Source organism: Tenrec ecaudatus, chromosome 6 (genome assembly GCF_050624435.1).
Source record: "Tenrec ecaudatus isolate mTenEca1 chromosome 6, mTenEca1.hap1, whole genome shotgun sequence".
NCBI lineage: Eukaryota > Metazoa > Chordata > Mammalia > Afrosoricida > Tenrecidae > Tenrec > Tenrec ecaudatus.
Genome location: NC_134535.1, coordinates 76,609,651 through 76,636,345, shown reverse-complemented (window position 1 = coordinate 76,636,345; position 26,695 = coordinate 76,609,651). Strand labels below are relative to the sequence as shown.

The following is a 26,695-nucleotide window of genomic DNA, read 5'->3' as shown; positions in this document are numbered from 1 at the left end:
AGATTCATATTAAGTATAGGAAAGAGCCTTATATCAAAGAGCAATTGTATATTGAGAAAACACCCCAGCCCAGTCCAGGTCAAGTCCATAAGTCTGATATTAGCTCATATGTCTGATACTAGTCCATACATTGCTCTTAAGACTCACGCAGCACATACCGAATGCAGAAGATCACAGGCCAGTGGTGGATCCAGTGACGGTGGAAGCATCTGAGCTCTGGTATGGGTTTCCACGTGGTTCCTTCAGCTCCAGGGCTCTGGCTGCCATCAGCATGGCTCCATGTGGCTTGTCAACAGGAATGTGTAGCAGAGAGAGAATGTGTTCCACCTCCAGGGGGGAAGAGAGGCAAACTCTCAGAATTCTCATAAGAAAGCCATAACCACAAGGAGACATCAATCAGACTGTGACCCAATTAACAGGCTAGACTCCACCCTTATGACCTATTTATCAAGTTGATATGAAATTGTGTAACTACCACAATCATAAATACAATTAATCATTCTAGATGGTGTTAGTTCCAAGCCTGGTTTAGAGCTGTGTGTGTAAACCTCCTGATTAAGTTAATTTTATGTTATAAAAAAGATAGTGGCACTATATCACAAAGAATAACCGACCTTCAACCATTTCAAGAAGTAGCCTATGATCAAGAGCCCATGGTCCTGAAGGAAGACGTCTATGCTGCACTGTGGAGGTATTACCCGAAAACAAGGTTGCAGGAGTCAATCAAATACCAAGTGAATGTGTCAACATGCTGGGGAAGCTCTGGAAGCACCGACGCATCAATGTTTAAAACAAAAAGGAAGACAGCTATGTGGAAGCTATCTGTCTATTTTTGTACCCATTCCAAAGCCCTATAGAATGTGAAAATTATCAAACAATATAATTAATATTCCATGAAAATAAATGGAAGATTTTTTGCTGAAGATTATTGACAATGTTTGCAGCAGTACATTAACAGGGAGCTGCCAGACATTCATGCAAGATTCAGAAGAGGTCTTAGAACAAATGACATGATTGCTGACATCAGATGGATCTTGGCCCAAGGCAGAGAACAACAGGAAGACATTTACATGTGTTTTAATGACTATGCAAAGCCCTCAAATGTGTGGATCAGAATCAACTAGGCATGACACTGAGAATAATGGGAATTCCAGAACCCTTCATTGTGCTCATATAGAACTTGTACATTGATCAAGAGGCAGTCGTTCAAATAGAAAAAGAGAACACTGCCTGGCTTAAAACCAAGAAAAATGTGCCTCAGGATGGTATCCTTTCCCCATACTTGTTCCATCTGTGTACTGAGCACATAGTGCAAGACTCTGGAATATATGAAGAAGAACACTGCATCAGACTGGAGGAAGGTTTATTAACAACCATGATATGCAGATGACACCACCTTCCTTGCTGAAGAACATCATTTGGATGAAAGAGTTTCCCCAATCTGTTTTCACTAACTTTTTTAGTTAGAACATTTATGACAATGTAAGATGAAGACATTCTGCCTGGAGAGCTTAATCAATAGAAAATGAGGGGAATAGGTCAGATTTTTTTTAGCACAGAAGCCAGAAATTGAGAAAGAAATGAAAACATCGGGTCATTTTTGAGCGATGATTCTATCCCAATTTCAACCAGCAGATAAATTTACTAGAAAATGAACTCATCACTAATTTTTTTCAACCAGTTTACAATGAACCACGTTTAGCATACACTAAAAAGACACATGACAGAATAAATAGACTTGTGCCTATCATCTCACTTCCATAACTATCAACATTTAAAACCAATTTTTCTTGACACCTCCAGAGTGATAAGGATGCTAGTATTTTGTCTCATAGCATTTAATTTATATGTTTATGGCATTTCACCCACAGATTTATCACTAGTAATATTCAACTAATAAAACCAATCCTGCTTATACAGTCATTTCACTAGTATCACATATAACAATACTATCCATAAAGAAGGATAGAGTCTCATGTGCAACATAGACTCAAGATTTCTTGGTTTAGTCAAATTTTTTTTGTTATTGCTTTGCAATTAGATATTTGAATCAAAATCAAATAAGATTCACACCTTATATTTGATTAATTCACTTTTATCTATTTTCACAGTTGTTTTATTTATTTTCCTTGCCCATATGATGGGGGAATAGTTGTTTGGACAGTATTATGTCATAGATTATTTAACGGATTGCTTCTTTTGTAAAAATAGCTTTATGGCATACCTATCATACTATTTAATGATTTGATCATTTTAAGCATATTTGTGCAAGTATCACCACAATCAATTTCAGCATATTTTCTTCTGTTACTCATTGCTGTTCACTCCCCATTTCTCCCCTGCCATGCCCCAAGGCAATTTCCAATTCAGTTACTGTCTCTATGGAACTACCTATCCTGGGTTTTACATTCAGAAATATCATACCCAAACCCAAACAAAAGCAAACAAAAAACAAAACCAACAACAATGACTAGTCAAAACAAAAAAAACCTCAACTGAACAGAAATCAGAAAATATTAAAAACTGAAACAAGTTTAAAATAGGGGAAAGGGGAGATCAAATGGAAAAGTGTTACATTTTAAGTAACATCTGCCATAATTGACTTGACAAACTCTCAGTCTGATAGGAAAACTATTCCTACCCCTGGACTAAATTCAAGAAGGATTCACCAGAGACTTCATCCATTTGGGGACCTTGAAAATGGATTTTAGGCTTCCACTGTCATCCATTGCCTTCTGTAAGTAGGGTGTTCACAATTTAAGCTCTAAAACCATTGCCTCGTTATGATTTGGATTTTATTATTTACAGTTCTTGAATCACAAGGTATGGTATACTTCTTCCATGTGGACTGAGTTGAAGCCTCACTTAAATGACAGTTTGTTTTAAGACAAGCCTTTGATTCCACAGATGATGTTCTTCATGACGTTCGGGCAACATGTAGTTTCTTCACCACCCTTTTCTATAGCGTCCATATTTTCAGTGATTTCTTCATGAGGATGATCATGGAGCAGGGCTATGTCATAAGAATTAATTGTTCTTCGAATGAGGTTAGAATTAAGTGTAAGCCCAAATCCATTCATATGACTAGGTATTATTGTCATTTTATGATAGAGAATACTATCAATCATATCCATGGACCATAAGGTAATTATGTTGAGAATGTCATTAACTTAGGCAATGTTATAGAATTTAAAACACTCTTGTGAAAAGAAATTTATATAAATATAACTCCAGCTTCAGACTGCAATACATTAATGGTTTACTTGCACAGATTAAATTGTTAAATGACTAGATACTATTCACATAAACAACAGGGGAAATCTTTATATAAAACTTTTTCAGAAATACAGAACCATGTCGACCAGTGCAATACATGTCATAAGAAAGCAAAAATTAATAGTAAAATAGTAAATCCATGGTAATCCAAGGCCACCATTTATCGGGGACCTGCAAAGTAAGAGATCCAAACCAAAATCCAGTGACCACCAATTCCGTAACCTTGGGTAACAGTCATCTGCTTATTCTCACATTCAGGCTTTTCGGCCTTAAATCCAAGGGAATGTGCTGGTTCCCCAAACATGTGACAGGTGAGTTTGAGTTAAAGTCTGGTTCACTTAGTGGGGTTTCCACATTGAATTCTTCTGGTGTGACCTCTAAAGGATGTTGTGCACTTCAAAGGACAGAGTCTGTCAATCTATAGAGACCGTAACTGGATTAGTGGTTCTTTTGGCATGGTGCAGGGCAGGTTGCAGGCAAATGGAGAACCAATATTAATGAACACAAGAAAGAATAAAATGTTCTAAAACTGATTGTGGTGATGATTGTGCAATTTTCTTAATATTATTGAACTATTTAATTGTGTGATTTGTGAACCATATGCCAATAAAACTGTTTAAAAAAAGGACAGTCTAAAGCCCCACTAATTTATAGCATATGGTTGGGGTCTGCAAGGGCTAAATAGAAACCAAGTCAAATGTGTCCAATCAGGAACATGTTGTTAGGTGCCATTAAGTGTAGTTCTGACTCAAAATATTAGTATAAAACACTGTCCAGTCTGGCATCCTCACAATTGTTCCTATGAGTTCATTGTTGCAGCCCCTATGCCAATTCATCTTGAGGCCCCTCTACTTTACCAAGCATGATGTCCTTCTCCAGGGACTGGTCTCTAATGACAATATATATAAGGATGTAAGATGAAGAAACATAGTACCAGGTGTATGCTCCTCTTGGTTCTATGCAAGTATTCTTAAGTGATTTCTTTCTAGGTGGGAAGTTACTCTACCTGGTTTGAAATGACCTTCTCGGAGACACAAATCCTCCACCCTGCCCTCCGCTCCCCACCCTATCATGACTTTAATTTCCAGGAACTTTTGCTTATCACTCTTATATGAGTATCTGTTGATTTGAGGTCACCTTAGAATAATGTTGTATGGCAGCCACTAAATGGTCTTCTCCCTCTCCCCTCATCTGCAAAAACTGACAACAGCTGAAGGGAGGTCTCCTCTCTCAAAGTATTTTTTAAGATGTGCATGTAAATGGTAGGCTACCTGGTTCATGGACACTAAGCAGACTCTGTCTTGTACCTTGAAAAACCAGATTACATGACCTGAGATCAGTAGTCTACCTTATCTTGGTGTTTATCCTTACAATAGTGAATTCATACAATGTTTAACATTTGTAATTGACTCATTTCACTGAGCATCATTGTTTCCAAGTCTGTAAAATGAGGCATTTCATAGTTTCATTATTGCTGTTCAGGGATGCATGCTTATATATATGAATGCATATACTTAATATATAATTGTGTATCAAGAAAGCATCCCATGCCAATTCAGATCAAGTCCTTAAGTCTGCTACTAGTCCATAAGTCTGAAATAGTATATAAACACCTCTTCAGACTTACAAAGCCACATTCAATGATGCAGAATGTGGGAATATCAAAGGCTGCTGGAAAGTCTTGTGGATACAATGGTGGTTGTTGCATCCCCAGGGGTAGTGCATGTCTCAGCGTGGTACCTCAATAGGAAGGTGAAGGCAGAGAGGGACAGGGAGGTTTCAAGAGTCTGCCTTATAAGGACGTCATGCCCACCAGGAGGCTGTGACTTGATTGGCAGCATAGGCTTTGCCCCTACACTTCAAGTTGATCTGAAATTACATAACTATCACAGATCACCCCTTATCAATTTTACACTGTAACACAACTCTTTAGCCATAAATTATTTTAAAAACACAATAGCAAAATAATATCTGTACCTTACAGGATAAAACTAAATGCATACAACTCAAAATGTGCCAGCCTCATTAAAACCTAATGCTGTCTAAGCAAACAAAACAAAAATATTCTATATTTAATAATTGCAGTTATGTGAACACCTACACCATAACCCTATTAAAATATTCCCCCGTGCATGAAAGTTTGTAAGCCAGACACCTCATGACTTTACCCTCACTAGTTAGGGTACCCAGTGTGTATACCCCCATTTATATCAACCCAGTGCTCTGAGGAGACAATCATGTTCTTTGATGTGAAGAAGTTGAAACTGTGAGTCTGCATCCTTAAGAAAAATCAAATCAGACAGGCCATCCATAAAGTCAGCAGCAATATACACCAATTCTCAGGCTCAAAAATCTGATCTTTATCTGGTCAGGTTCTGGTCAGCTCAATGTGGGCCGCCTTGCTTAGCCTCCGGGTGCCCATTGGCTGCCTGACCTTTTGACCATGAGCCTGTCACAAATTCTCGACAACCCCAGCCCTCTTGGGCTCGGTCATACCATAGGCTCAAGTTCCGCACAACTCTTTAAATGTCAGACCAGCCAACCCACTCTTGTCTTCTCCTCTAGTCTCTTTGAACCAGATGTACGGGTGTCAGTGGGCAGACTCAATCCTCCCTCTATTGCTGCTTTTCTCCCACTTCCACTGATTGAATGGACTCAGGTGGTCAACTATTGGGCCACAGGCTGCCTGCAGGCTTTCTTTAGCATTCAGCTTCATGGTTCCAGATTTTCCCAGTGTCAGGAGCAAACCTCTGTTCAACATTCAAAGGCCAAATGCTGCCTTTTATTTCCTCATTCGCCACCAGCAGTCTCCACCAGTCTCTTCAAATGGGGATGTCAAGAGTATTCAAGGTACTGGGTGGGGACTGCCTTTTCAGAGCCTTCTTTTCAGGGGTATCCTACCACACCCATTCAAAGAAGAAATCAGTAAAAACCTAGGACAGCCAAGTCCTAAACTCAATTCTTAAAACAGTCAAGTTCAATCACCCTTACCTAAACATCCCATATGTAATATGGCCTTAGGCCTGTCACTGGCATCAAGCCAGGGTTGGACCTTCTGTCGGCCATTTTGACAATGCAGCATGGTCTCAGAGATGTTCAAGGAGCCATTTTGCTCCCTGAGTTAAAAATTGACATTTATCCCATTAATTCTATCCATTTCAGACAGAAATAAACCAAAAATAACAACCTACGAAAGGAATCAAAGGTTCAGTTTCCCATGTTCTTTCAAGAAAACCATACAGATAACAATGTGGTCCAATTTGATCTCTGGGTAGCCAAAGAAAAAGAAAAACTACCGTAAGGCAGAGGTCAATCAAGCATCCACTCTCCATTGTCATGGTTTGTTTCTCTAGTACTACACTCCCAAGGTACCATGATGTGTTAGTTAGGCTGGGTTGACGAGAGAAACAAATCCAGTGACACTCATATATGTGTAAGAGAGAACTTTATATCAAGAAGTAATTGTATATCAGGAAAACATCCCATCCAAATACAGAGACAGTCCATAAATCCAATATTAGTCCATAAATCTGATACTAATATATAATACAGGAACATCACGGGCCGTTGGGTACAAAGTCTTGTGGATCCAATAGTGGGGGCTGCACCTCCAGAGCTAGCGCAGGTCTCAACATGGCTTCTCAGCGGGAAGGTGAAGACAGAGAGAGAAGGGGGGGTTTCCAGGACCCTCCTTATGAGGAGGTCAGACCCAGAAATAGGCACCATCAGACTATGACCTGATTGACAGGCTAGATTTAAATTCCACCCCTACACTTCAAGTTGACACAAAATCATGTAACTACTATAGGATTCCATTCCTTGTATGTACGAGAGTTTCTTGACCTATTCTTCTAATGATGAGTATTTGGGTTGTTTCTAGCTTTGTTCTTATGAGAACTAGGCTGCAACGAATATAGAATAACATGAGTTTGTCCATCTTCAGCCTTTTATTTCTTTGGGGTATATGCCCAGTAGAATTGCTATTGGTTCGTATAGTATTTCTTTTTTTTTTTTAATATTTTTATTGGGGCTCATACAACTCATCACAATCCATTCATCCATCCATTGTGTCAAGGACATTTGTACATTTGTTACCATCATCATTCTCAAAACATTTTCTTTCTAACTGAGCCCTTGGTATCGGCTTCTCATATTTTCCCCTACCACCCCCACACACCCTCCCTTAGGAACCCTTGATAATTTATAAATTATTATTTTTCATGTCTTACACTGACTGTTGTCTCCCTTCACCCACTTTTCTGTTTTCCACCCCCCAGGGGGTGTTATATGTAGATCACTGTGATCAGTTCCCCCTTCATCCCCCCACCACCTTCCCGTTATCCTCCTGTTATCAGTACTCTCATTATTGGTGCTGAGGGGTTTTTCTGGCCTGGATTCCCTGTGTTTCCAGCTCTTATCTGTACCAGCATACATCCTCTGGTATAGCCAGATTTGTAAGGTAGAATTGGGATCATGATAGTGGGCGGGGGTGGGGGTAGGAAGCATTAAAGAACTACAGGGAAGTTGTTTTTTTCAACAGTGCTATACTGCGCCCTGACTGGCACACCTCCTCCCTGTCACCCTTCTGTAAGGGGATGTCCAGTTACCTACAAATGGGCTTTGGGTCTCTACCTCTACCTCGCCCTCATTCAAAATGACATGATTTTTTTTATATTCTTTGTTGCCTAATACCTGATCCTATAGACAGGTGTGATCACACAGGCTGGTGTGCTTCTTCCATGTGGGCTTTGTTGCTTCCCAGCTCGATGGCCACTTCTTTATCTTTAAGCCTTTAAGACCCCAGATGCTATATCTTTTGATAGCCAAGCACCATCAGCTTTCTTCACCACATTTGCATATGCACTCACTTTGTCTTCAGCGATTGTGCTAGGAATTGAGCAACATAGAATGCCAGTTGAATAGAACAAAGTGTTCTTTCACTGAGGGAGTACTTGAGTAGAGGACCAATGTCCATCTGCTACTTTAATACTTAACCTATAAATATATGCACATAGGTCTATTTCCCCATCATAATATATAAATATATTTACATATTTGCATGCCTGCATTTAGGTCTCTTTATATGCCCTTTGCCTCCTAGTTCTTTCCTCTATTTCCTTTTACTTTCCTCTTGTCACAGTATCATGCTCAGCCTTCATTTTGGGTTTTAGTTATTCCTCTTGGTTCCATTGCCCTTGCTGAGTCCCTACCATACCTCCCACCCCCTCCTTGCCACTGGTTTTGAAGCACTCATAGTTCCCTTGTCCAAGGGTTTGTTAACACCACTTCCTTTCCCCCACTTCCCCCTGTCCCATGTACCCCAGGAACCGTTGTTTTCTTCTCCACATTGTTTATCCAGCCTATCTTAAAAACAAGGCAGCGCCAAGCAAAGCAACACAGAGAAACTAAACAACGACAGCAACAACAACAACAAAAAGGCCAATGCCACACAAAATCTAAAACAAAAACCAAAAGAAAGAAAGAAAGAAAAGCCTATAAATAGTCAAGATCTGTTTATTGACCTTTAGGAGTGTTTTCCTGTCCGGTTTGATGGGGTGCCACGGCCTGGCCCCAAAGACTATTTTTAGGACTCTTTCAGAACTTCCTTGTTCTGCTCCCTTTGCTGTTCTGTCGCACGCCCTTAGTGTTTTGCCTTGGTGTGGTGGGGTCAGTTCAGGCACAAATCCCACACTGTCTGTCCAGTGTTGTCCATGTCGGGTTATAGGTCAGTGCAGGATGTTGCGTCTCATTGTGGGGCCAGCCATATGGTCCTCTCTGTGCATTGGCTGCTCTGAGTGGGGCTATTGTCCTCACGGCTTGGTAGGCCAAGGTGTGCTCCACTCCTTTCCTACCCTTTCATTTGCTTCCGCTTCCGTCTGGGTATGGTAGCTCGGTTCCTTTCTCCCACCAGAAGGTCTGTAGTCATTCTCTGTGGCACACCCTTCCATGGTGGGGTCAGTCTGGCTCTGGTTGGGTCCATCCCTTTAGTCAAGTCTTTTTATGGATTCTTCCACATGTTATGTTGCCCTCTGGGTCTGGTGCGTCATAGTGGGGTCTGTATGCACATTCAAATTCTGTGGGGACACAACCAATACTCTCCCCCTGGGTGAGTTAGTGCCCTGTTCCCCCCATGTCATCATCTCAGTTACTCCCCACCCTGATTCTCCCATCTCTTTCCCCAATTCCCCTTTTTTATGTTGGACGCACATGTACCTCCCTGGTTTGGCCTGACCTCCCTCTGCATACCTATGCTTCCACACATGTATTATGAGATAAATGTCTATTCTTCTATTCCTGCCATGCTGATTGCACTTACCTCAGGGGACTCATGTTATACCTGTCTTTTTGAGATTGGCTTACCTCGCTTAACATGATTTCCTCTAACTCTTTCCATGAAACGATGTGTTTCATGTGATTGCCCATGCTTTTTCAGTGCTGCATAGTACTCCATTGTGTGTATATTCCAGAGTTTACTAATACACTCATCTATCGATGGAAATTTAGGCTGTTTTGAGATTGTGAATTGTGCTGAAATAAACAGTGGAGCGCAGACGACTGGTTGTGTTTTATTTGTTACCTCCTCTAGGTATATGCCCAGTAGAGGGATGGCTGGGTCCTAAGGCAGATCAATTTCCATTTTGTTTAAGTAACTCCAGATTGCTTTCCACAGTGACTGTATAAATCTACATGACCACCAGCAGTGGAGGAGATTTCCCATTTCACCACAACCTCTCCAACACTTGTTGCTCTCTGATTTTCTGAATCGGGCTAGCCTCAGGGGTGTTAGGTGGTGTCTCATGGTTGTTTTAATTTGCATTTCTCTTATGGTTAATGAATGGGAACACTTTCTCATATGCTTGTTGACCATATGGGTCTCACTTTTTTTCTATTAAAATGACATTCCACGATGTTCCCTTTCCTGACACGATTGTTGAAGACAAATGTGGGCATACACAAATGTGGTGAAGAAAGTTGATGGTGCCTGGTTATCAAAAGATATAGCGCTTGGGATCTTAAAGGGTTGGAGGAAAACAAGCAGGCATTTAGCTCAGAAGCAACAAAGTCCACATGGAAGAAGCTCACCAGCCTGTGAAACCAAGAGCTGTCGAAGGGATCAGGTAGCAGACATCAAAAACAAAAAAATCATCATTGTGTGCTCACCTTCCCCATATGAATGCTGAAGACAAATGTATGCATAAGCAAGTGTGGTGAAGAAGGCTGATGGTGCCCAGCGATTGAAGATATAGCATCTGGGTCTTGAAGGCTTGAAGGTTAACAAGCGGCCATCTAGCCCAGAAGCAGTAAAGCCCACCTACCTGTGGAAGAAACACGCCTACCTGTGTGATCACAAGTTGTCGAAGGGATCAGGTATCAAGCACCAAAAACAAAAAAAATCATATCATGGTCAATGGGGGAGGGGCCTGCAGGGGGTGGGAACCCAAGGCCCATCTGCAGGCATGTCGACATCCTTCTGCAGGCATGTCGACATCCTTTTGCAGAGGGGTTGAGGGAGGAGATGAGCTAGTCAGGGTGCAGTGTAGCACTGATGAAATACACAACTTTCCTCTAATTCTTAAATGTTTCCCTTCCCCCCACTATCTTGATCCCAATTCTACCTTACAAACCTGGCTAGACCAGAGGATATACACTGATGCAGATAGGAACTGGAAACACAGGGAATTCAGGACAGATGAACCCCGTAGGACCAGTGGTGAGAGGGGTGATACTGGGAGGGTGAAGGGAAGGTAGGGTAGAAAGGGGAACCGATTACAAGGATGTACATATAATATCCTCCCTGCAGGATGGACAACAGAAAAGTGGGTGAAAGGGGTCGTTAGGCAGTGTAAGAAATGGGAAAATGTTAATAAATTATAAATTAGCTAGGGTTCATGAGGGAGCAGTGAACATGGAGGGAGGGGGAAAAAGAGGAGCTGATACCAAGGGCTCAAGTGGAAAGCAAATGTTTTGAGAATGATGAGGGCAACAAATGTACGAATGTGCTTGACACAATGGAGGTATATATGGATTGTGATAAGATTTGTATGAGCCCCCAATAAAGCAACCCCCCCCAAAAAAAACAAAAATGGAACAACAACTACAAGAGCAACAAAACCAATGACACAAAAAAGAAAATCCTGTAAATAGTTCAAGGTCTTCTTATTGACCTTTAGGAGTGTTTTCTGGTCAAGTCTGATGGGATGCCATGCCCTGGCCCCACAGTCTGTATTTGGCATTCCCTGGAAACTTCATTGGTCTGTTCCCCTTGCTGTTCTGTTGCATGCCTTTAGTGTTTTGCCTCAGTGTGGTGAGTTCAGATCACCCAATTCCTGCACTGTGTCTCCAGTGTTGTCCCCTTGTAGCACTATGGGTGAGTGAGCAAGTGAGTGTCTGGTAGTGGGGCCGGCCCTTTGGTCCTCTCTGTGCATGGGCTGCTTTCAGCAGGAATATCGTCCTCAGGGCTTGAATGCAACATACAGGCATGAAGCAGGGAACCAATAGAGAGGTCTTAGGGGCCGGTCCCAATGCCAATCCATGGATAGCCCCCACTCCCTGTAGAAGAATTCCCTTCAGAGGACAGCACTGAAGCTACAGCTCAGGGAGAAGGACATGTCTGCTCAGAGCACACAGGAGCAAATGAAGGGAGGAAGAGAGAGTGCAGCATATTGTATAGTGTTTCTATCCCCAGTTGTTTTTAGTGCTACATCTCTTTCCACAATGGCTGTGCATATTGCAAGCCCACCAGCTATGTAATCACAGCATAGTTTTGATTTGCATAGACTGAATGACTAGTAATCATGAGCATTTCCTTATGTTTCTTAGGCATTTGAGTGCAGTCCCTCTTATATTGTCTATTCATATCTTTCACCCACCTTTTGAGTGTTGTGTGTGTGTGTCTTATTGAGTTGTTGCAGATTTTAGCAATTAGTCCCTTGACTACTGTCATTCCCAAAGATTTTTTTCCAACCCAGGTGCTTTTGTTTTACTCTTTTGATGTTTATAAGTGTTTTATTTTTCTCCCCCATTGTGATTTGTTTCCTTTATTCTATTTGGTAGTCTTTGTATGACTTGCAATAAGGCTCTTAATTTTGTCCCAATTTTCCCATTAATGATCCTTATAGCTCTAGGTTGTTTTCCATCTTGAGTTCATTCTCATAAGTGGGATGAAGTATGGGTCTGGTTTCATTCTGCTGCAGATGGAGATCCAATTATTCTAGCATCCTTTGTTGAAAGGTTGCCCTTTTCCATGTAATGTTTTTGGTTCTTTATTGAAAATCATTTGCCAGAGGTGGATGCTTTCATTTCTGGATTGTCCATCCACTGATCTATCTATCATTGTACTAATTCATGGCTGTTTTTTTCACCACTATTGTGGTTGTGCAGTAGGTTTTAAAGTCAGGAGTGCAAGGCCCCCTACTTTGTTTTTATTTTGAGAAGTTCTTTGCTTATTCTGGGTTTCTTCTATCGCCATATGAAGTTGGTATATATGTTTTTCATTTCCTTCAATAATGAATTTGGGAATAGATTGGAATTGTATTGTATTTGTAGATTGTTTAATGTAATATTGATATTTTCATAATATTAAGTCTTCCTATCCACGACCCTGGCATATTTTTCCATTTATATACATGTGTTTCAGTTTTGTGTATTAATGTTCTGTAGTTTTCTTTGTACACATCTTTTGTTTCTTTGATGAAGTTTCTTCCTAAGTGTCTCATCATTTGTATGGCTATTCTAAATGGGATTGTTTTTTTTCTTTCTTTTTTTCCCCAGAGCACTCTTTGATGGTATATTGAAATCCAATTGATTTCTAACTGGTTACTTTTTTATGATATCAGCAAGCTTGTTTTACATCACTTAATTACCTCATACATGTCAATTTTTAGATTTTTCATTTATATGCTTGTTCTGAGATAAAATTATTGAGAGGCAATGCTACAGTCTTCACAATGCAATGTGTCATCCAGTACATAATGTCTGGTTAAGTTATCTTTATTAATTGTCAGATTGAACAGTATGTTCATATCTTGGCAAACTATTACCTATATTATAAACTTCCTCAGCTACATGTTATTAATAGTTTTTAATATATACCAAAAAAACTTCAAAGATCAAGTGAGTTATGCATTGGGCTGCTTAATACAAGGTAAGCAATTCCATATAACCAACTTCTCAATTGGAGAAATATGAGAATTTTGTTCCCTATAAATACTTACAGCCTCAGAAATTCACGGGGGCAGTTCTACTGTTACCTATATGGTCACTCTGAATTGGAATCTACTCAATATCAATTAGTTGTTTAATTGAGTAATGGATTGCCCAAATCCACATTTCATTAATAGGTCTAAGGTATAGTTTTCTTCTGGAATATTATGTGTTAATATCTTGTTTGATCAGCTATCTACTTGCCTGAAATATACACAAATTCAAGAAAGAGATCCTTTCCTTTCATCATTGTTCTGAGGCTGTAATTTGATTCCTTCTCAATTTTACTGGTGCAAAATCAATTTACTAACCTACATAACATCATACACTTATAACTTTTATGTATTTTATGTTTCATCTAATAAATTATTATTATTATTTTATGCTCTTTTTGTCTCATCTCAGGTACTGGGTAGGTTTCAAATTCTTTCCATTATCTTTATGACAATTATCTTTTTCTTCTGGCAAAATTCCAGACACAATATTCCAGACACAATTTCTATGTTTCTGACCCTAACTTAGAAACAATTATTTGTCCATTTTCATACATTGTGATACTGAGTTAAGTCTTTATGGGAACATAAAACCTTATCTTTCCCCACTGAGACTTTGCAGGTTTGAATTTCTACCAAACTCTAAACCCAGTCTGCCACTGGAGTCCTTCTTTCCTAAGAAAAGAGGTTAAAATTTTTTTCTTCAATGATTTTTAAATAGCACTCTTTATCCTAGAAGATTTAAAATTATAGCCCCACATTTTCTTTCTCATATTTCTTTTGGACAACATCAATTCTTTTTAATACAGTTAAGTGAGTGAAAATAAAATATCCCACTGACTCAACTCACCCTTCTGAGGATCTAATCTGTGTAATTATCAGCAGCATCACTAAAACCTCAATCAACTGATATTCAAATTAACTTTAGCATTGTATGGGAATATGACTCCAATGAACTCTGGTAGAGGAATGGGCTATTCGTTGGACTGCTAACCACGAGGTCAGAAATTTGAAACCACCAGTCACTCCACACAAGGAAGATGAGGCACTAGACTCCTGTAAATAGTTACAGCTTAAGAAATAGCAGGGACAATTATACTCTGTCCTATAGGATCACTGTGAGTTGGAATCAACTTGATGGCAAAGAGTCTGGGTTTGAGTTTTGGAGAAATGACGAAATAAGGTATTTTTTACACAGAATGCAAAATACCTTTATTTATTCAAGAAAATTTTGTTGGGAAACTGGACTATACTATATCTTTGAAGAAAAAAATAAAATAATTACAATATCATAATTCAAATCAATCAAACTGATAGATTTTATATCTTTATTTTAATTAAAATATATAGAATATGTGGTCATTTAAAATTAGATTTTTATGGAGCCTTAGTGGTGTAGTGAGGTAAGCATTCAACTGCTAACCACAAACCTACCAGGTTCTGCATGGAAGAAAGAAAAGTATTCATAGAGCTACTCCCATAAGTATTTATAGAAACAAACACTAAATGGGGTCACTATGAGTCAGAATTGACTTGATGGCACAGGTTATATTCTTAGTTATTAATAACAGACAGAGCAATCACATTTTACTTTAATCCTTCAAAATTAAAAAGCATATTATAAAATAAAATACAGAGTTAAATCCTATTTTGATTTACAATTGTGTAATCTATTTGCTTATAAAATTACAATTACAAAACATATTTATCCCCTAATTCATAATGCTATGTGTCTTTATCATTGAATTATTTCCCTTGGTTATACATGTGACCTTATAATTTATTTTAAGTGGCAAATTTTATCATAACACTGTAATTCTCATCACTTACATTTCACTTATATGCTCACTTCACCATTGAAAACCTTTTCAACCAATATGATCAAAGAATCACATAGGATTTAAACTCTGCATTTTTTAATTTATAAAGAAGCAGATTTTGAAAATACAATCTCTACTCCAAAAATATAGCATGTAAAGAACTTTGTAAGAGGCTGAAATTGCCAATATAGTGTGAAAATATATACAGAGTCAGACAGAGTGCACCAAGGCGAACAGGGCAACAGTTGTATTCATTCTGGTTTCTCACTGTGAGATTTCCTCATTTGTTTGAAGTAAATAGAACTTTCTGGACCATGTCCTTGAAGGCTTGCTTCACTTGTTGATTTCTTAGAGTGTAAATGAATGGGTTCAACAAGGGGGCAACTGAGGTATTGAGAACAGCTACTCCTTTGCTTAAAGCTACTCTATCATTTGCTGATGGTTTAATGTACATGAAGATGCAGCTGCCATAAGAGATGGAAACCACAATCATGTGGGAAGAACAGGTAGAAAAGGCCTTTGTCCTTTGCTTAGCTGAAGGGAATTTAAGAATTGTCTTGATGATGTAGCCATAGGAAAGAATCACTAACATCAACGTGATCATTAAAGTCACCACAGCCAAGATAAAAGACATCATTTCTAAGAAACGTGTATCTGAGCAAGAAATCTGTAGGATGGGAGAAGAATCACAAATAAAATGATCGATGACATTGGAAGCACAGAATTCCAACTTCAGTCCCAAGATCACTGGTGGAAAGATAATTAAAAATCCAGTTACCCAAGAGCTGATTACAAGTTGGTAACAAACTCTGCTACTCATGATGGTGGTGTAATGCAGGGGCTTACAGATAGCCACATAGCGGTCATAGGACATGGCAGCCAGAAGGTAAAATTCAGTTACGCCCAAAAAGATGAAGAAAAATAACTGAGCCATACAACCAAAGTAGGAAATAGTTCGGTCCTTTGTCATTATGCTTACCAGGAATCTTGGAATACAAACAGTTGTGAAAGATATTTCTAGAAAGGAGAAATTCCGTAGGAAGAAATACATTGGTGTCTTAAGACGGGAATCCAGTAGAGTAAGAATGATGATGGTTAAGTTCCCTGTGACACTCAACATGTATGTAAGGAACAGAAAGAGGAAAATTACTATTTGAAACTCTGGATCATCTGTCAGGCCCACAAGAATAAACTCTGTCTGCATTGAATGGTTCTTCATTTGATAAACAGGTTTTATTCAAACTAGACAAAAAGGGTGAAGAAACAATTTTAAAAGATTAATTACAGTAAATAATAAAGTACAAAGAAAGAAAAGTTATCAGTGAGCAATATGAATGTTCCAGGAACTATGTTTTGGATTTTTGCATAACTATTTCCAGCAATTCTTCTACATTTTTGTGGCAACTACCATAATTAATAATATATATATTAGATATAATTTATTCTAAATTATATCTAAATAATTTAGAATTTATATATATAAATGAAACAGACAACTCATTCAATAAATTCAACATAACACAAATTCTGGATAAGGATTATTAAATAAAAATTTTCAAGTCACTAAACTATTTTAGAAATCAGGTATATTGTGTTGTGTTATCAAAGCTGTTTGATTTTTACTTTTTAAAAATGTTTATTAGAAAGCTGGTAGACTGGCTAGACTATTTCCAAAAGAAGTGTTTCAAGAATATGATCCCTAAGCTACGAACAAACTAAACGAGGCAGAAAAATGCATCTTTCCTTCTGTAAAAATATCCTTCTGTGAAATCATGCACTGATGAAGATGAGCTTCACTGTCAATATATTCCCTTCTTTCTAACTTTCTTTTTAAATCTACTATATACCGAAAAGTTTACATTTTTTGCACTAAATTTCTTCTTCATCCCCATTTCATAATGTATGCATGCCCAGAAAATGTTTGTGTTGCTTCATTGTATAGTTTCCATTTGAAACTTCCAGCCACTCTCAAGGAGAAAAATAGCCTTTCTCCTTGGATAAAGAGCTACAGTCTCAGAAACTCACCGAGGTATTTCTACCCTGCCTTATAGGGTTACTAGGAGTTGACAGGTGATGGAGGAAAGAAAAAAAAAGATTTACATTATTTTTTTCCATGAACACTTTTGAAGTCCCCTTGTATAATCTAACTCTGAAAACCTGTCTGTATATCATGATGATTTCCAGAATAAAGAAAATGAGGGGGAAAATTACAGTAATTCACAATATATTTGCTCCTCAATCAGCTTTACCATTTATTAGTGTCTAAATGAAAATTATATATTCTGACTTATGTGAACTCATGAAATATACATCATCAAAATATCTTTTTCTCCTTTCATTAGTAACTGAAAAATTTCTTTCTAGAAAGTTATCAACAGGCACACAGAGATTAAAACAAAATGCTGACCATTTGAGGGAAAATTACAGCCCCCAAATGAAGACTTTTCTCTTCCTTGGTAAAAGAACTTTCCATTCCTTTTATACATAATTATCCATTATTATATTCAATTTTACAGCTAATAAACAGCCAATATGCGGATGCATTTTATGAATATGTGTCCTTGTATTTTATAGTTCTATACAATAAAATGGTGCATGATCATAAAAAATGTCAAACTACTAGTAAATACTCGCCTTTGATGTCCATAGAAATTACCTTAATTTACAATAAAAAATTGCAAACAATAAAGTGCTTACCTTAGTTCTTGTATTTCCCTGGATTACATTCTGGAATGAAAAGAATGAGCAACACTTTAGGAATTATTAATTTACTCAAAGTCCATATAATATTATTTCAGTGAAAAACTGAAAAAGAAATTGCCTTGAAATTGTGACAAAGTGCTAAAAAATTAAATATGTATCTGTAGTTCTGTGCTCACCTCTCACACATTTATGTGTGAACTTGAACCAAGGTTCAGAAACTGATTAGTATAAGCTTCAGAATATTTGTTTTCTATCTATATAAGATATAACCCCTAGTGTTTTCTCCAGCAATGTACAAATAGTTTCATAGGTGTTATTCATATAAGTTCACATGCCCTTACACTCTTTATAATTGAGAGTTAAAGTGAAAAAATTGAAACAACTAACAGTGTGATGATATCCATCAAATAGTGAGATATTTTATTTTTAATTTTACATATTAAAACAGCAAGTAATGTTTATCATTTACTAATTATGTACTCAAGGGATTTCACTGAGAAACAAAAAGAAAAAAGAAAAAGAAAAATTTCCCCGGAGTATCATCATTATAAGACATTAATGATGTGCAATAGACCCAACTTGTACGGCATACTTGAAAAGAAGGTTAATGGTCATTGTATATAATTAGCATCTATAAGAAAGTGAATAAGACTAGTTAATGAGTAATGACATTTATTTGATTTTTCAAGAATTATATTTAATATTTCAGTTTAACACATATCAAAGTTTTGATTTAGCAAATCCTTGAAGAGCTGGCTGAAAAGTTGCTAATTTTTGATATGTCATACTTCAAGATATGTTATACACTCAAGTAAAAGCTGAGTTTTTCAGCACATTTTTAATGCAGTTTTTGTGGTATAATTAGGTGCCTTGGTGGATATGTGGGTTGGCTTATACTCGAGTATATATGGTAATCATTGTGGGGACAGATTATTTCATCACACACTAGATTTCCTCAATATGAAAAATCTAATACAAGGAGAGCAGTATCTCAAAACCCAAAATAAATATTCCTAAATAGAATGAAACTGAACAGTACATCTGCCAAATGTGTTTAAAGTGTAAAAATCAATTAATTGAGGAAGAGACTTGTGCTAGCAAATTTAGTTAACCATGTGTTGGTCAGGGTAGACTAGAGAAACCAAACCAGAGACACACCCCTGTGTGTACAGAAAAGAGCTTTATAGACAAGAGAAGTTGATATGGAGAAAATATCCCAGCCCAGTCTAGATCAAGCCTATAAGACCAATAATAGCCTAGATGTCTGATTCCAATCTATAAAGTCTTCAGACTCACGAAACACAGGCAAGCACTCTGAATGCAGGAAAATCACAGGCCAGTGGGTGCAAAGTCTTGTGGATCCAGTGGTGGTAGAAGCATCTCAGCACTGGCAGGGCTCTTCACATGGCTTCTCCGGCTCCCAGGGCTACATCAGGGTAGGTTCATGTGGTTTCTCTTCAGAAATGTCTCACAGGGAGTGAGCAGAGTGAGAGAGTGTCTCCTGCCTCCAAGCAGGAATGTTGGAATTCCCATGATCATCAGGGGAAGGCCATGCCCACACAGAGGACTCATTGGCTATACAATGCTTGAGAGGCTAGACTCCACCCCTTCTCTCCTAATCATCTCAAATTGACCACAGATTGTGTAACTACTACATCCATTTACATGAAAATAAAATGGGACCAATACTTCACTTGATACACAAAAATTAAATCAGAATGAATCAAAGAGTTTTACATTAAAGCTAAAACAATAAAGTTCCTGAAAGATAATATAGGAACAAAATTATTGATCTATTTTTTATATTACACAGCCTATCAGGTAAAACAACAATGCACAAACAACAAAATATAATTAATATAACTGGTACCTTCTACAATTTAAATACTGATATTCATCAAAAGACTAACAAAAGAATAGAAAGATAAACCATAGATTGGGAAAGATATTTACAAACAATATATCTCATTGGGGTCTAAACTCTAAAATACATAGATAACTTGACCAATTCAATCACAAAAGGACAAATAATTCACTTTAAAAATGGGCAAAGGACATGAATAGACATGCCCAAAGAGGGCATTTAGATGAAAATATTCTCACAATCATTAACCATAATACTTCATTTGCCCACTGCTATTGAGTCTATACCAGTTCACAGTCAACCAAATGGTGGAATAGAATTCTCCCTGTGTATTTCTGAGGGTGCAGATCTTAAGGGGAACAGAAAGCCTGCTCTTTCCTCTGCAGAGCACTTGGTGGTTTTGAGTGCAGGCTTGCAGTAAGTATTCAATTCATAACTCACATTGCCACCAGAGCTCCTTCTATAGACATTCTTAGTCTTTGTAGATTGTTATGGGAGCAGATCATTTCATCTTTCTCCTGAGAAGAAGCTGGGGCTTTGAAATGACCAACCTAAGGCTTGCAGGCAACAGCTTACTTGACAGGCCACTGATGCTCCCAGCAATTAAAAAACCTAACTCACTGCCATTACATCCAGGCAGACTCACAGCACCCCTAGAGGACAGGGTCGAACTTCCCCGTGAGTTTCTGAAACAGTGCCTGTTCCTATGAGAAGAAGGTCTTGTCTTTCCCCCATGGAACAGCTGATGGTTTAGAACTGATTACCTTACAATGAGCATCCCAGCATGGAACACCACCAGGGTTCTTCATCCTAGCCATTAGACAGATGTAAATCAAAACTACAATGAGATACTACTGTGTTAGGTCGTGTTGACAAGACAAATCCAGTGACACTCATATATGTGGAACTTTATATTAAAAAGAAATTGTATATCAAGAAAGTGTCCCAGCCTAGCCCAACTCAAATTCCTACGTATTATACTAGTTCATAAGTCCCTCTTCAGACTCACACAACCACATGCAATGATGCAGAATGCATGAAGAACACAAGTCAGTGGGTGCAGAGTCCTGTGGATCCAAGGTCAGTGGAAACGTGGCAGGGCTCCCACAGCTCTTGGGCTCAGTGGCAGAACCCCAGCAGGCAGGAAGGGGAATGGCAGAGAGAGAGGGGTTCCCAGGGTCCTCTTTATAAGAAGGCCACAGCCCCAAGCAGACAGTACCAGACTAACATCTGACTGACAGCTTGGATTACACTCCTACACTTTTATACATCTTCAAGTTGACATAAAATTATCTACCTACCACAGTGCCTCACCCCACACTATCTATCACACTACAAAGAAGTAGTGATTTAATGGTTCCCCACCCTTCAAAAAACTACAAAACAAACAAACAGGTAAGTATGGGTAGACTGGAAGTCTTGAACAATAATGGTGACCTTGTAATATGGTACAACTGCTATAGAACACTATGGTGCTTTATCAAAATGCTATAAAGAAAAATACTTGATGATCTAGCAATCACACTCCAAAATATGTAACCAAGAGATATAAGAGCAGAACCAAAATAGGCATATGCATATCTATGTTCATTCTAGTATTTTTCACAATAACAGAAAAATGGAAAGAACCCAAGTGCCCATCAATAAATGAAGGATAAGCAAATTGTGGTTCACATGTAAAATGGAACACTAACAACTATAAAGTAAAATAAAGATTTCACAAAACACCTTATAATATGAATAAATATGGAGTGAATTATCCTGAGGAAAATAAGCCAATCATTAAAAGGACAAATACTGAATGATGGGCTTCAACCAGCTCATGGAAATAACAAACAATGGAAGGTTTCCATAAACTTTTTGAAGGCTGCTTCTATGGATCCATAATAAAAAGTCCCGGAGACCTATCCACATAGAAAGAAATGTTCTTTTATAGTTACCAGGGCTGGAGAGGGAATTGCTTCCTGAACAGTAGGCATTTGTTACTTTTGTTGATGAAAAAGGAAGCAACAAATGTGGGTGAGATCGCACAACTTGAAAAAGGCAAAAGAAGATAAAAAGGTGAATATGACAAAAAGGACAGCTTTGACAAATGCTATAATACACACAATTTTGCAATAACAGTAGTAATAATAAAAATGTTTGTTTATTTTATAGGAATTTGCATGCATATATGTGTACAAATGAAACTTAATCTAACACTGCCATCGAGTCAATTTTGACTGTAGCAATAATGACTCAGAAAAGAACTGCCCCAATGGGGTTTTGAGACCATAAATCTTTACAGGAGTATAAAGTTTTATCATTCTCCCCAGGAGTCACTAGAAGTTTTGAACTCCCTACCTTGCTGTTTGTGGCCCAACTCTTAATGCACTAGGCATCAGGGCTCCTATATATGTATATAGTAAGGTATATACTAGTGCATACATGTGCACATATAGGTTTATCTGTTGACATGTAAGTTCATGCTTTAGTGTGGTACATACATATCTATAAAAAAACATACAGAAAAAAAACTGTTACAAAGGCTTCCTAGATATATTCAAATAACTTGTGGAATTGGTTTATTTGGTTAAAAATTTAGTCCTATATTCCCATGGGATAATTTAGACAATTGATATAATATAGCTTATAAAGTTAATCTTCTAAATCCTAGATTGGTGAGTAACCACTGGTCATAAAAGCTGTGTGTGGCTCTAAGATCCAACTATTGGTCTCTACTCGTCTAGAGAAACAGAAAATGAAGAAAAGCAAAGACAAAAAGAGGAAACTAGCCCGTAGGAACCAGGGCATCTTCTAACCTGAGACCAAAATTAAATGGTACCCACTGACTACTCCCAACCATTCTCACCAGCAACACAATAGAAAGTCCCTGATAGAATGGGAAAAATATGTAGAACATAATTCAAATTCCTTAATAAAACAAACACACATACATACAAAAATGGTAAGGCTTACTGGACTGATTGAGACTATGGGAATCACCTAAAATACGCTCCGAACTTGGCACTTAAGCCACACCCAGAGGCGATTTTTCAGCAAAATAATGTTGTTAGATGTCATCCCGTCAACTACTATTCATAATGACCGTAAGCACAACAGAAAGACACATCGCAGGGTTCCACGCCATCCTCACAATTGTTCCTAAGCCTGAGTTCAATGATTCAGCCACTGTGTCAATCTAGCTCATCAAGGTCTTCCTCTTTTTCACTACCCCTCTCCTTTACCGAGCATGACGTCCTTCTCCAGAGATGGTCTCTTCTGACAATACATCCAAAGAATGTAGGACAAAGTCATACCATCTTGCCTCTAAGGTGCATACTCTGGTCATACTTCTTCCAAGACAGATCAGTTTGTTTTGCTAGCTCTCCATGATACTATTGATATTCTTGTCCATCACCACAATTCAAATACATCAATTCTTCTTCAGTCTTCCTTATTCAATCACCACTTTCATATGCATATCAGGCAATGGAAAATACCATGGTTTGGGTCAGGTCCTTAAGGTAACATCCTTGCTTTTCAATATTCTCAAAAAAGGTTCTGTAGCAAATTTACCTCATGTAACACATCTTCTGATCTCTTGACTACTGAATTCCTGAGCATTGATTGTGGATCCAAGCAAGATGAAATCCTTGACAACTTCAACTTTTTCTCCATTTATCCTGATGCTACTTATTGGTCCAGTTTTGAGGATTGGGGTCTCATTTACATTGAGGAACCCATACTGAAGGTTTAATCTTTCATCTTCATCAGAAAGTGCCTCAATCCCCCCGCTTTCAGAGAGTAAGATCGTGTCATCTGCTTACAGCTACCGCAATGTTGTTAATAAGGCTTCTTCCAATCATGATGCCATTCTTCTTCATATAATTTACCTTCTATGATGATTTGCTCAGCACAGAGATAGAACACGTGTGGTGAGACGATACAGCCCTGAGTAAGCACCTTTCCTGATTGTAAACCATGCATTCTATCCTTGTTGTGTTGCCATACTGCCTCTTGATTCATGTACAAGTTCCAAATGAGTACAATGAAGTATTCTGGAATTCCCATTCTTCTCAAGGCTATCTATAGTTTATTATGGTTTACACAGTCAACTGCCTTTGTATAGTCTATGAAACACAAGTAAACATGCTTCTGGTATTCTCTGCTTTGAGCAAAGATCTATGTGACATAAGCAATGATACCCCTTGTTCCATGTGCTCTTCTGAATCTGGCCTGAACTTCTGGGAGTTTCTTGTCAAGGTGCTACTGCAATCATTGTTGGATGACCTTCAGTAAACTTTTATTGTGTGTGAAATCAATGATGTCGTGCTATAATTTGAGCATTCGGTTGGGTCACCTGTGTTTGGAATGGGCACAATATGGATCTGTTCTAGTCAGTTGTCCAGGTAGCTGGAATATTAAAAAGATAATGACAAGTGTCAGATTAAACATTCTATGAGGATTAATTTTATGTGTTACTTGGTTGGACTATGGTTCTCAGTTGTTTAACCAAATACCAGTCTACTTGCTGTTATGGATCACTTACATGTGATTTAATCAGCTGACCACAGTGAAATAGACTACCTTCCTAAGTGTAATATAATTACTTTCCATCAAATTAAATACAATATTATCTTCCAAAATCAATCAAACAAATGAGGAGTGAGTTTCCCAAGATTGTGTTCTGCCCCAAGTCTATACATTCATATTTTGATAGGCCTTATTCTTCCCATCTCCTGACCTATGGATGTTGGGACACAAGGCATCTTCATCTTTTCATGTGACTTATATATTTAGAACTTGTCATCCTTCCACAAACATATAAGCCACCTGGAATCTCCAGTCTGTTGTTTGGCCTACAGATCTCAGACATGGCAGGTCCCCCCAATCTCTAGTGTCAATTATTTTTTAAAAATTGTGTTTCATTGGTTCTGTCTCTCTATAGGATCTTGACTAAAACACATTCAATAATAATAATAACAATAATCTGCAATAGACTTCACCACCAAACAAAAGCAAATGGATTGAAAATTCAAAGATATATGCCATTCACAAATGTAAGATTCAGTTTATTATAAATTGACGGGAAACGTATATCAAGATAAGCAAAAACAAATCTGCCAAGGACAACACTAGGCTGTCATTTTTTAGGGTATTCTCATACATATTACAAATTAGCAGCAGGTGCGAAAATGTTCCAAAATTTCAGGAGCAATAATATAAAATAATTTTGCTCAAGTTAACTGGGCAGTGATAAATTTCAGTGAAATATGAGACAAATCCTAGGACCACTACATAGGATTCAAAAATTTCCTTAACTCATATTGTCAAAAGTAGTACATAACACCAGAACATAAAACCTAGAAATTAAAAGATGGTGGTCCTCTTAAAGATTGGGAAAATGATTTAATTTGATGTGCAAGGAAAAAGCAGGATCTGTGTATTCACATATACTTTTGTTCAAAGCATGCAACCTCTGTGCATCAGTCAACTGGTCATTTTTCTGTTCCTCGGTAAAATTAGAATTATTATTTTTTACTTCACACAGATTTATATAAAAAGATTAAACCCAAAACTCACTGTAATCGAGTTAATACTGACTCATAGGAAACTTATCAAAGTTAAGGAATATCCATTAAGATTGATCATTGGGGTCAAAACATTTTAGCTTCAATTAAAAAGAGATCATGGAATTCAGATTGCATCAGATCATCCTCCGTATCTCTGAGGAGCACTGTCCCCACTGCCACGTATGAGTCCCCTGCCAACTCATTAGTAACCTTCGAATCCGGGTCACCAAGGACTACTGTGTGGTTCACTCAGATGCTCCCTGTGCACTTGTAGCAAACTAAATATATCAAAGAAATGCTATTAAATAATTTGCAGGTCAATGAGCCTCATTGTCCAAGATCAGATATTCTTCTCTTTTAAAACTAGGAAAATGAGCATTTTTCCTTCTTTTGAAGTTGAAGAATACTGAGATAACTAGAGTCAGGTGCCATTTTCAACTTGGCAAAGAAACAGGAAGTTGATATAAATCCAATATGTCAGCAGCAATAAAAATCTAGGCAAGAACTTGCTGTTCTAAGACTTGCCTGTGAAAGTGTGCTTGTGTCTCTATGTGTTTGTGTATGTATATGCAGGGAGGCACAAAGTGGGATTGGGATGTATATTGGTAAAATATGAGGTGTAGACAGAAGCATAGAAAAACGTCCTCACAAGCATACTGTTCTTCACATTGTCATTCCATTAAAGACCTCCAATGAAGCACGTCAGAAAAGTAAGTACATAATTGTCGAGACATATTTTTCCATGCATTCTAAATAAAGAGTCTAAAGAAATCTAATTTTAGTGCATTGCAATTCAGATTGCAAAAGGGAGTGAACAGTTACTTCTAATATGTAATTTTCCTGAATAAACTTTAGAGCTGTCCCGTCATGATCAATTTACCTTTGGGGAGAAAAGAAGCCTAAATATCTAGTGACGTGAATATTTCTATTTAAGATATACTAAATGAAGGGCAATGGAAAAGACGTGTCTTTTACTACAGTATCAAGAAATAGATAATATGCTATAGTATCAAAGAAATCAAAGAATATAGCAATTAAAAAAAACTATTGAGAACCAGAGTGTTGCTCTTCTACTCTTCTTCAACTATTACAGTCCATGGAAATCATGCTCAAAGAAACTATTGTTTCTAATTTTAAATGATACAAGTATTACCAAAGATTTAGGTTTTGATTCTCAATCAAGGAAACAACTTGTAACTTAACCAAAAGGAGAAAATTATTCAGTTTCAAGTAGCAAAATAAAAAAAGAAAACTAACAAAAAAAACAAGCTGCCTTAAATC

The 26,695-nt window shown here is 37.8% G+C and overlaps 1 protein-coding gene across 1 annotated transcript; it reads right to left on the bottom strand.

Moving 5' to 3' along the window:
* Positions 1–15,572: 15,572 nt before the first annotated feature.
* LOC142450907 (olfactory receptor 6C75-like) lies at positions 15,573–18,399 on the bottom strand. The gene is made up of 2 exons (XM_075552843.1): positions 18,379–18,399; positions 15,573–16,490 (listed from the first exon to the last, which is right to left on the bottom strand). The coding sequence occupies exons 1-2, from the start codon at positions 18,397–18,399 to the stop codon at positions 15,573–15,575; spliced, it is 939 nt and encodes a 312-aa protein (XP_075408958.1).
* Between the last annotated feature and the right edge of the window lie 8,296 nt (positions 18,400–26,695).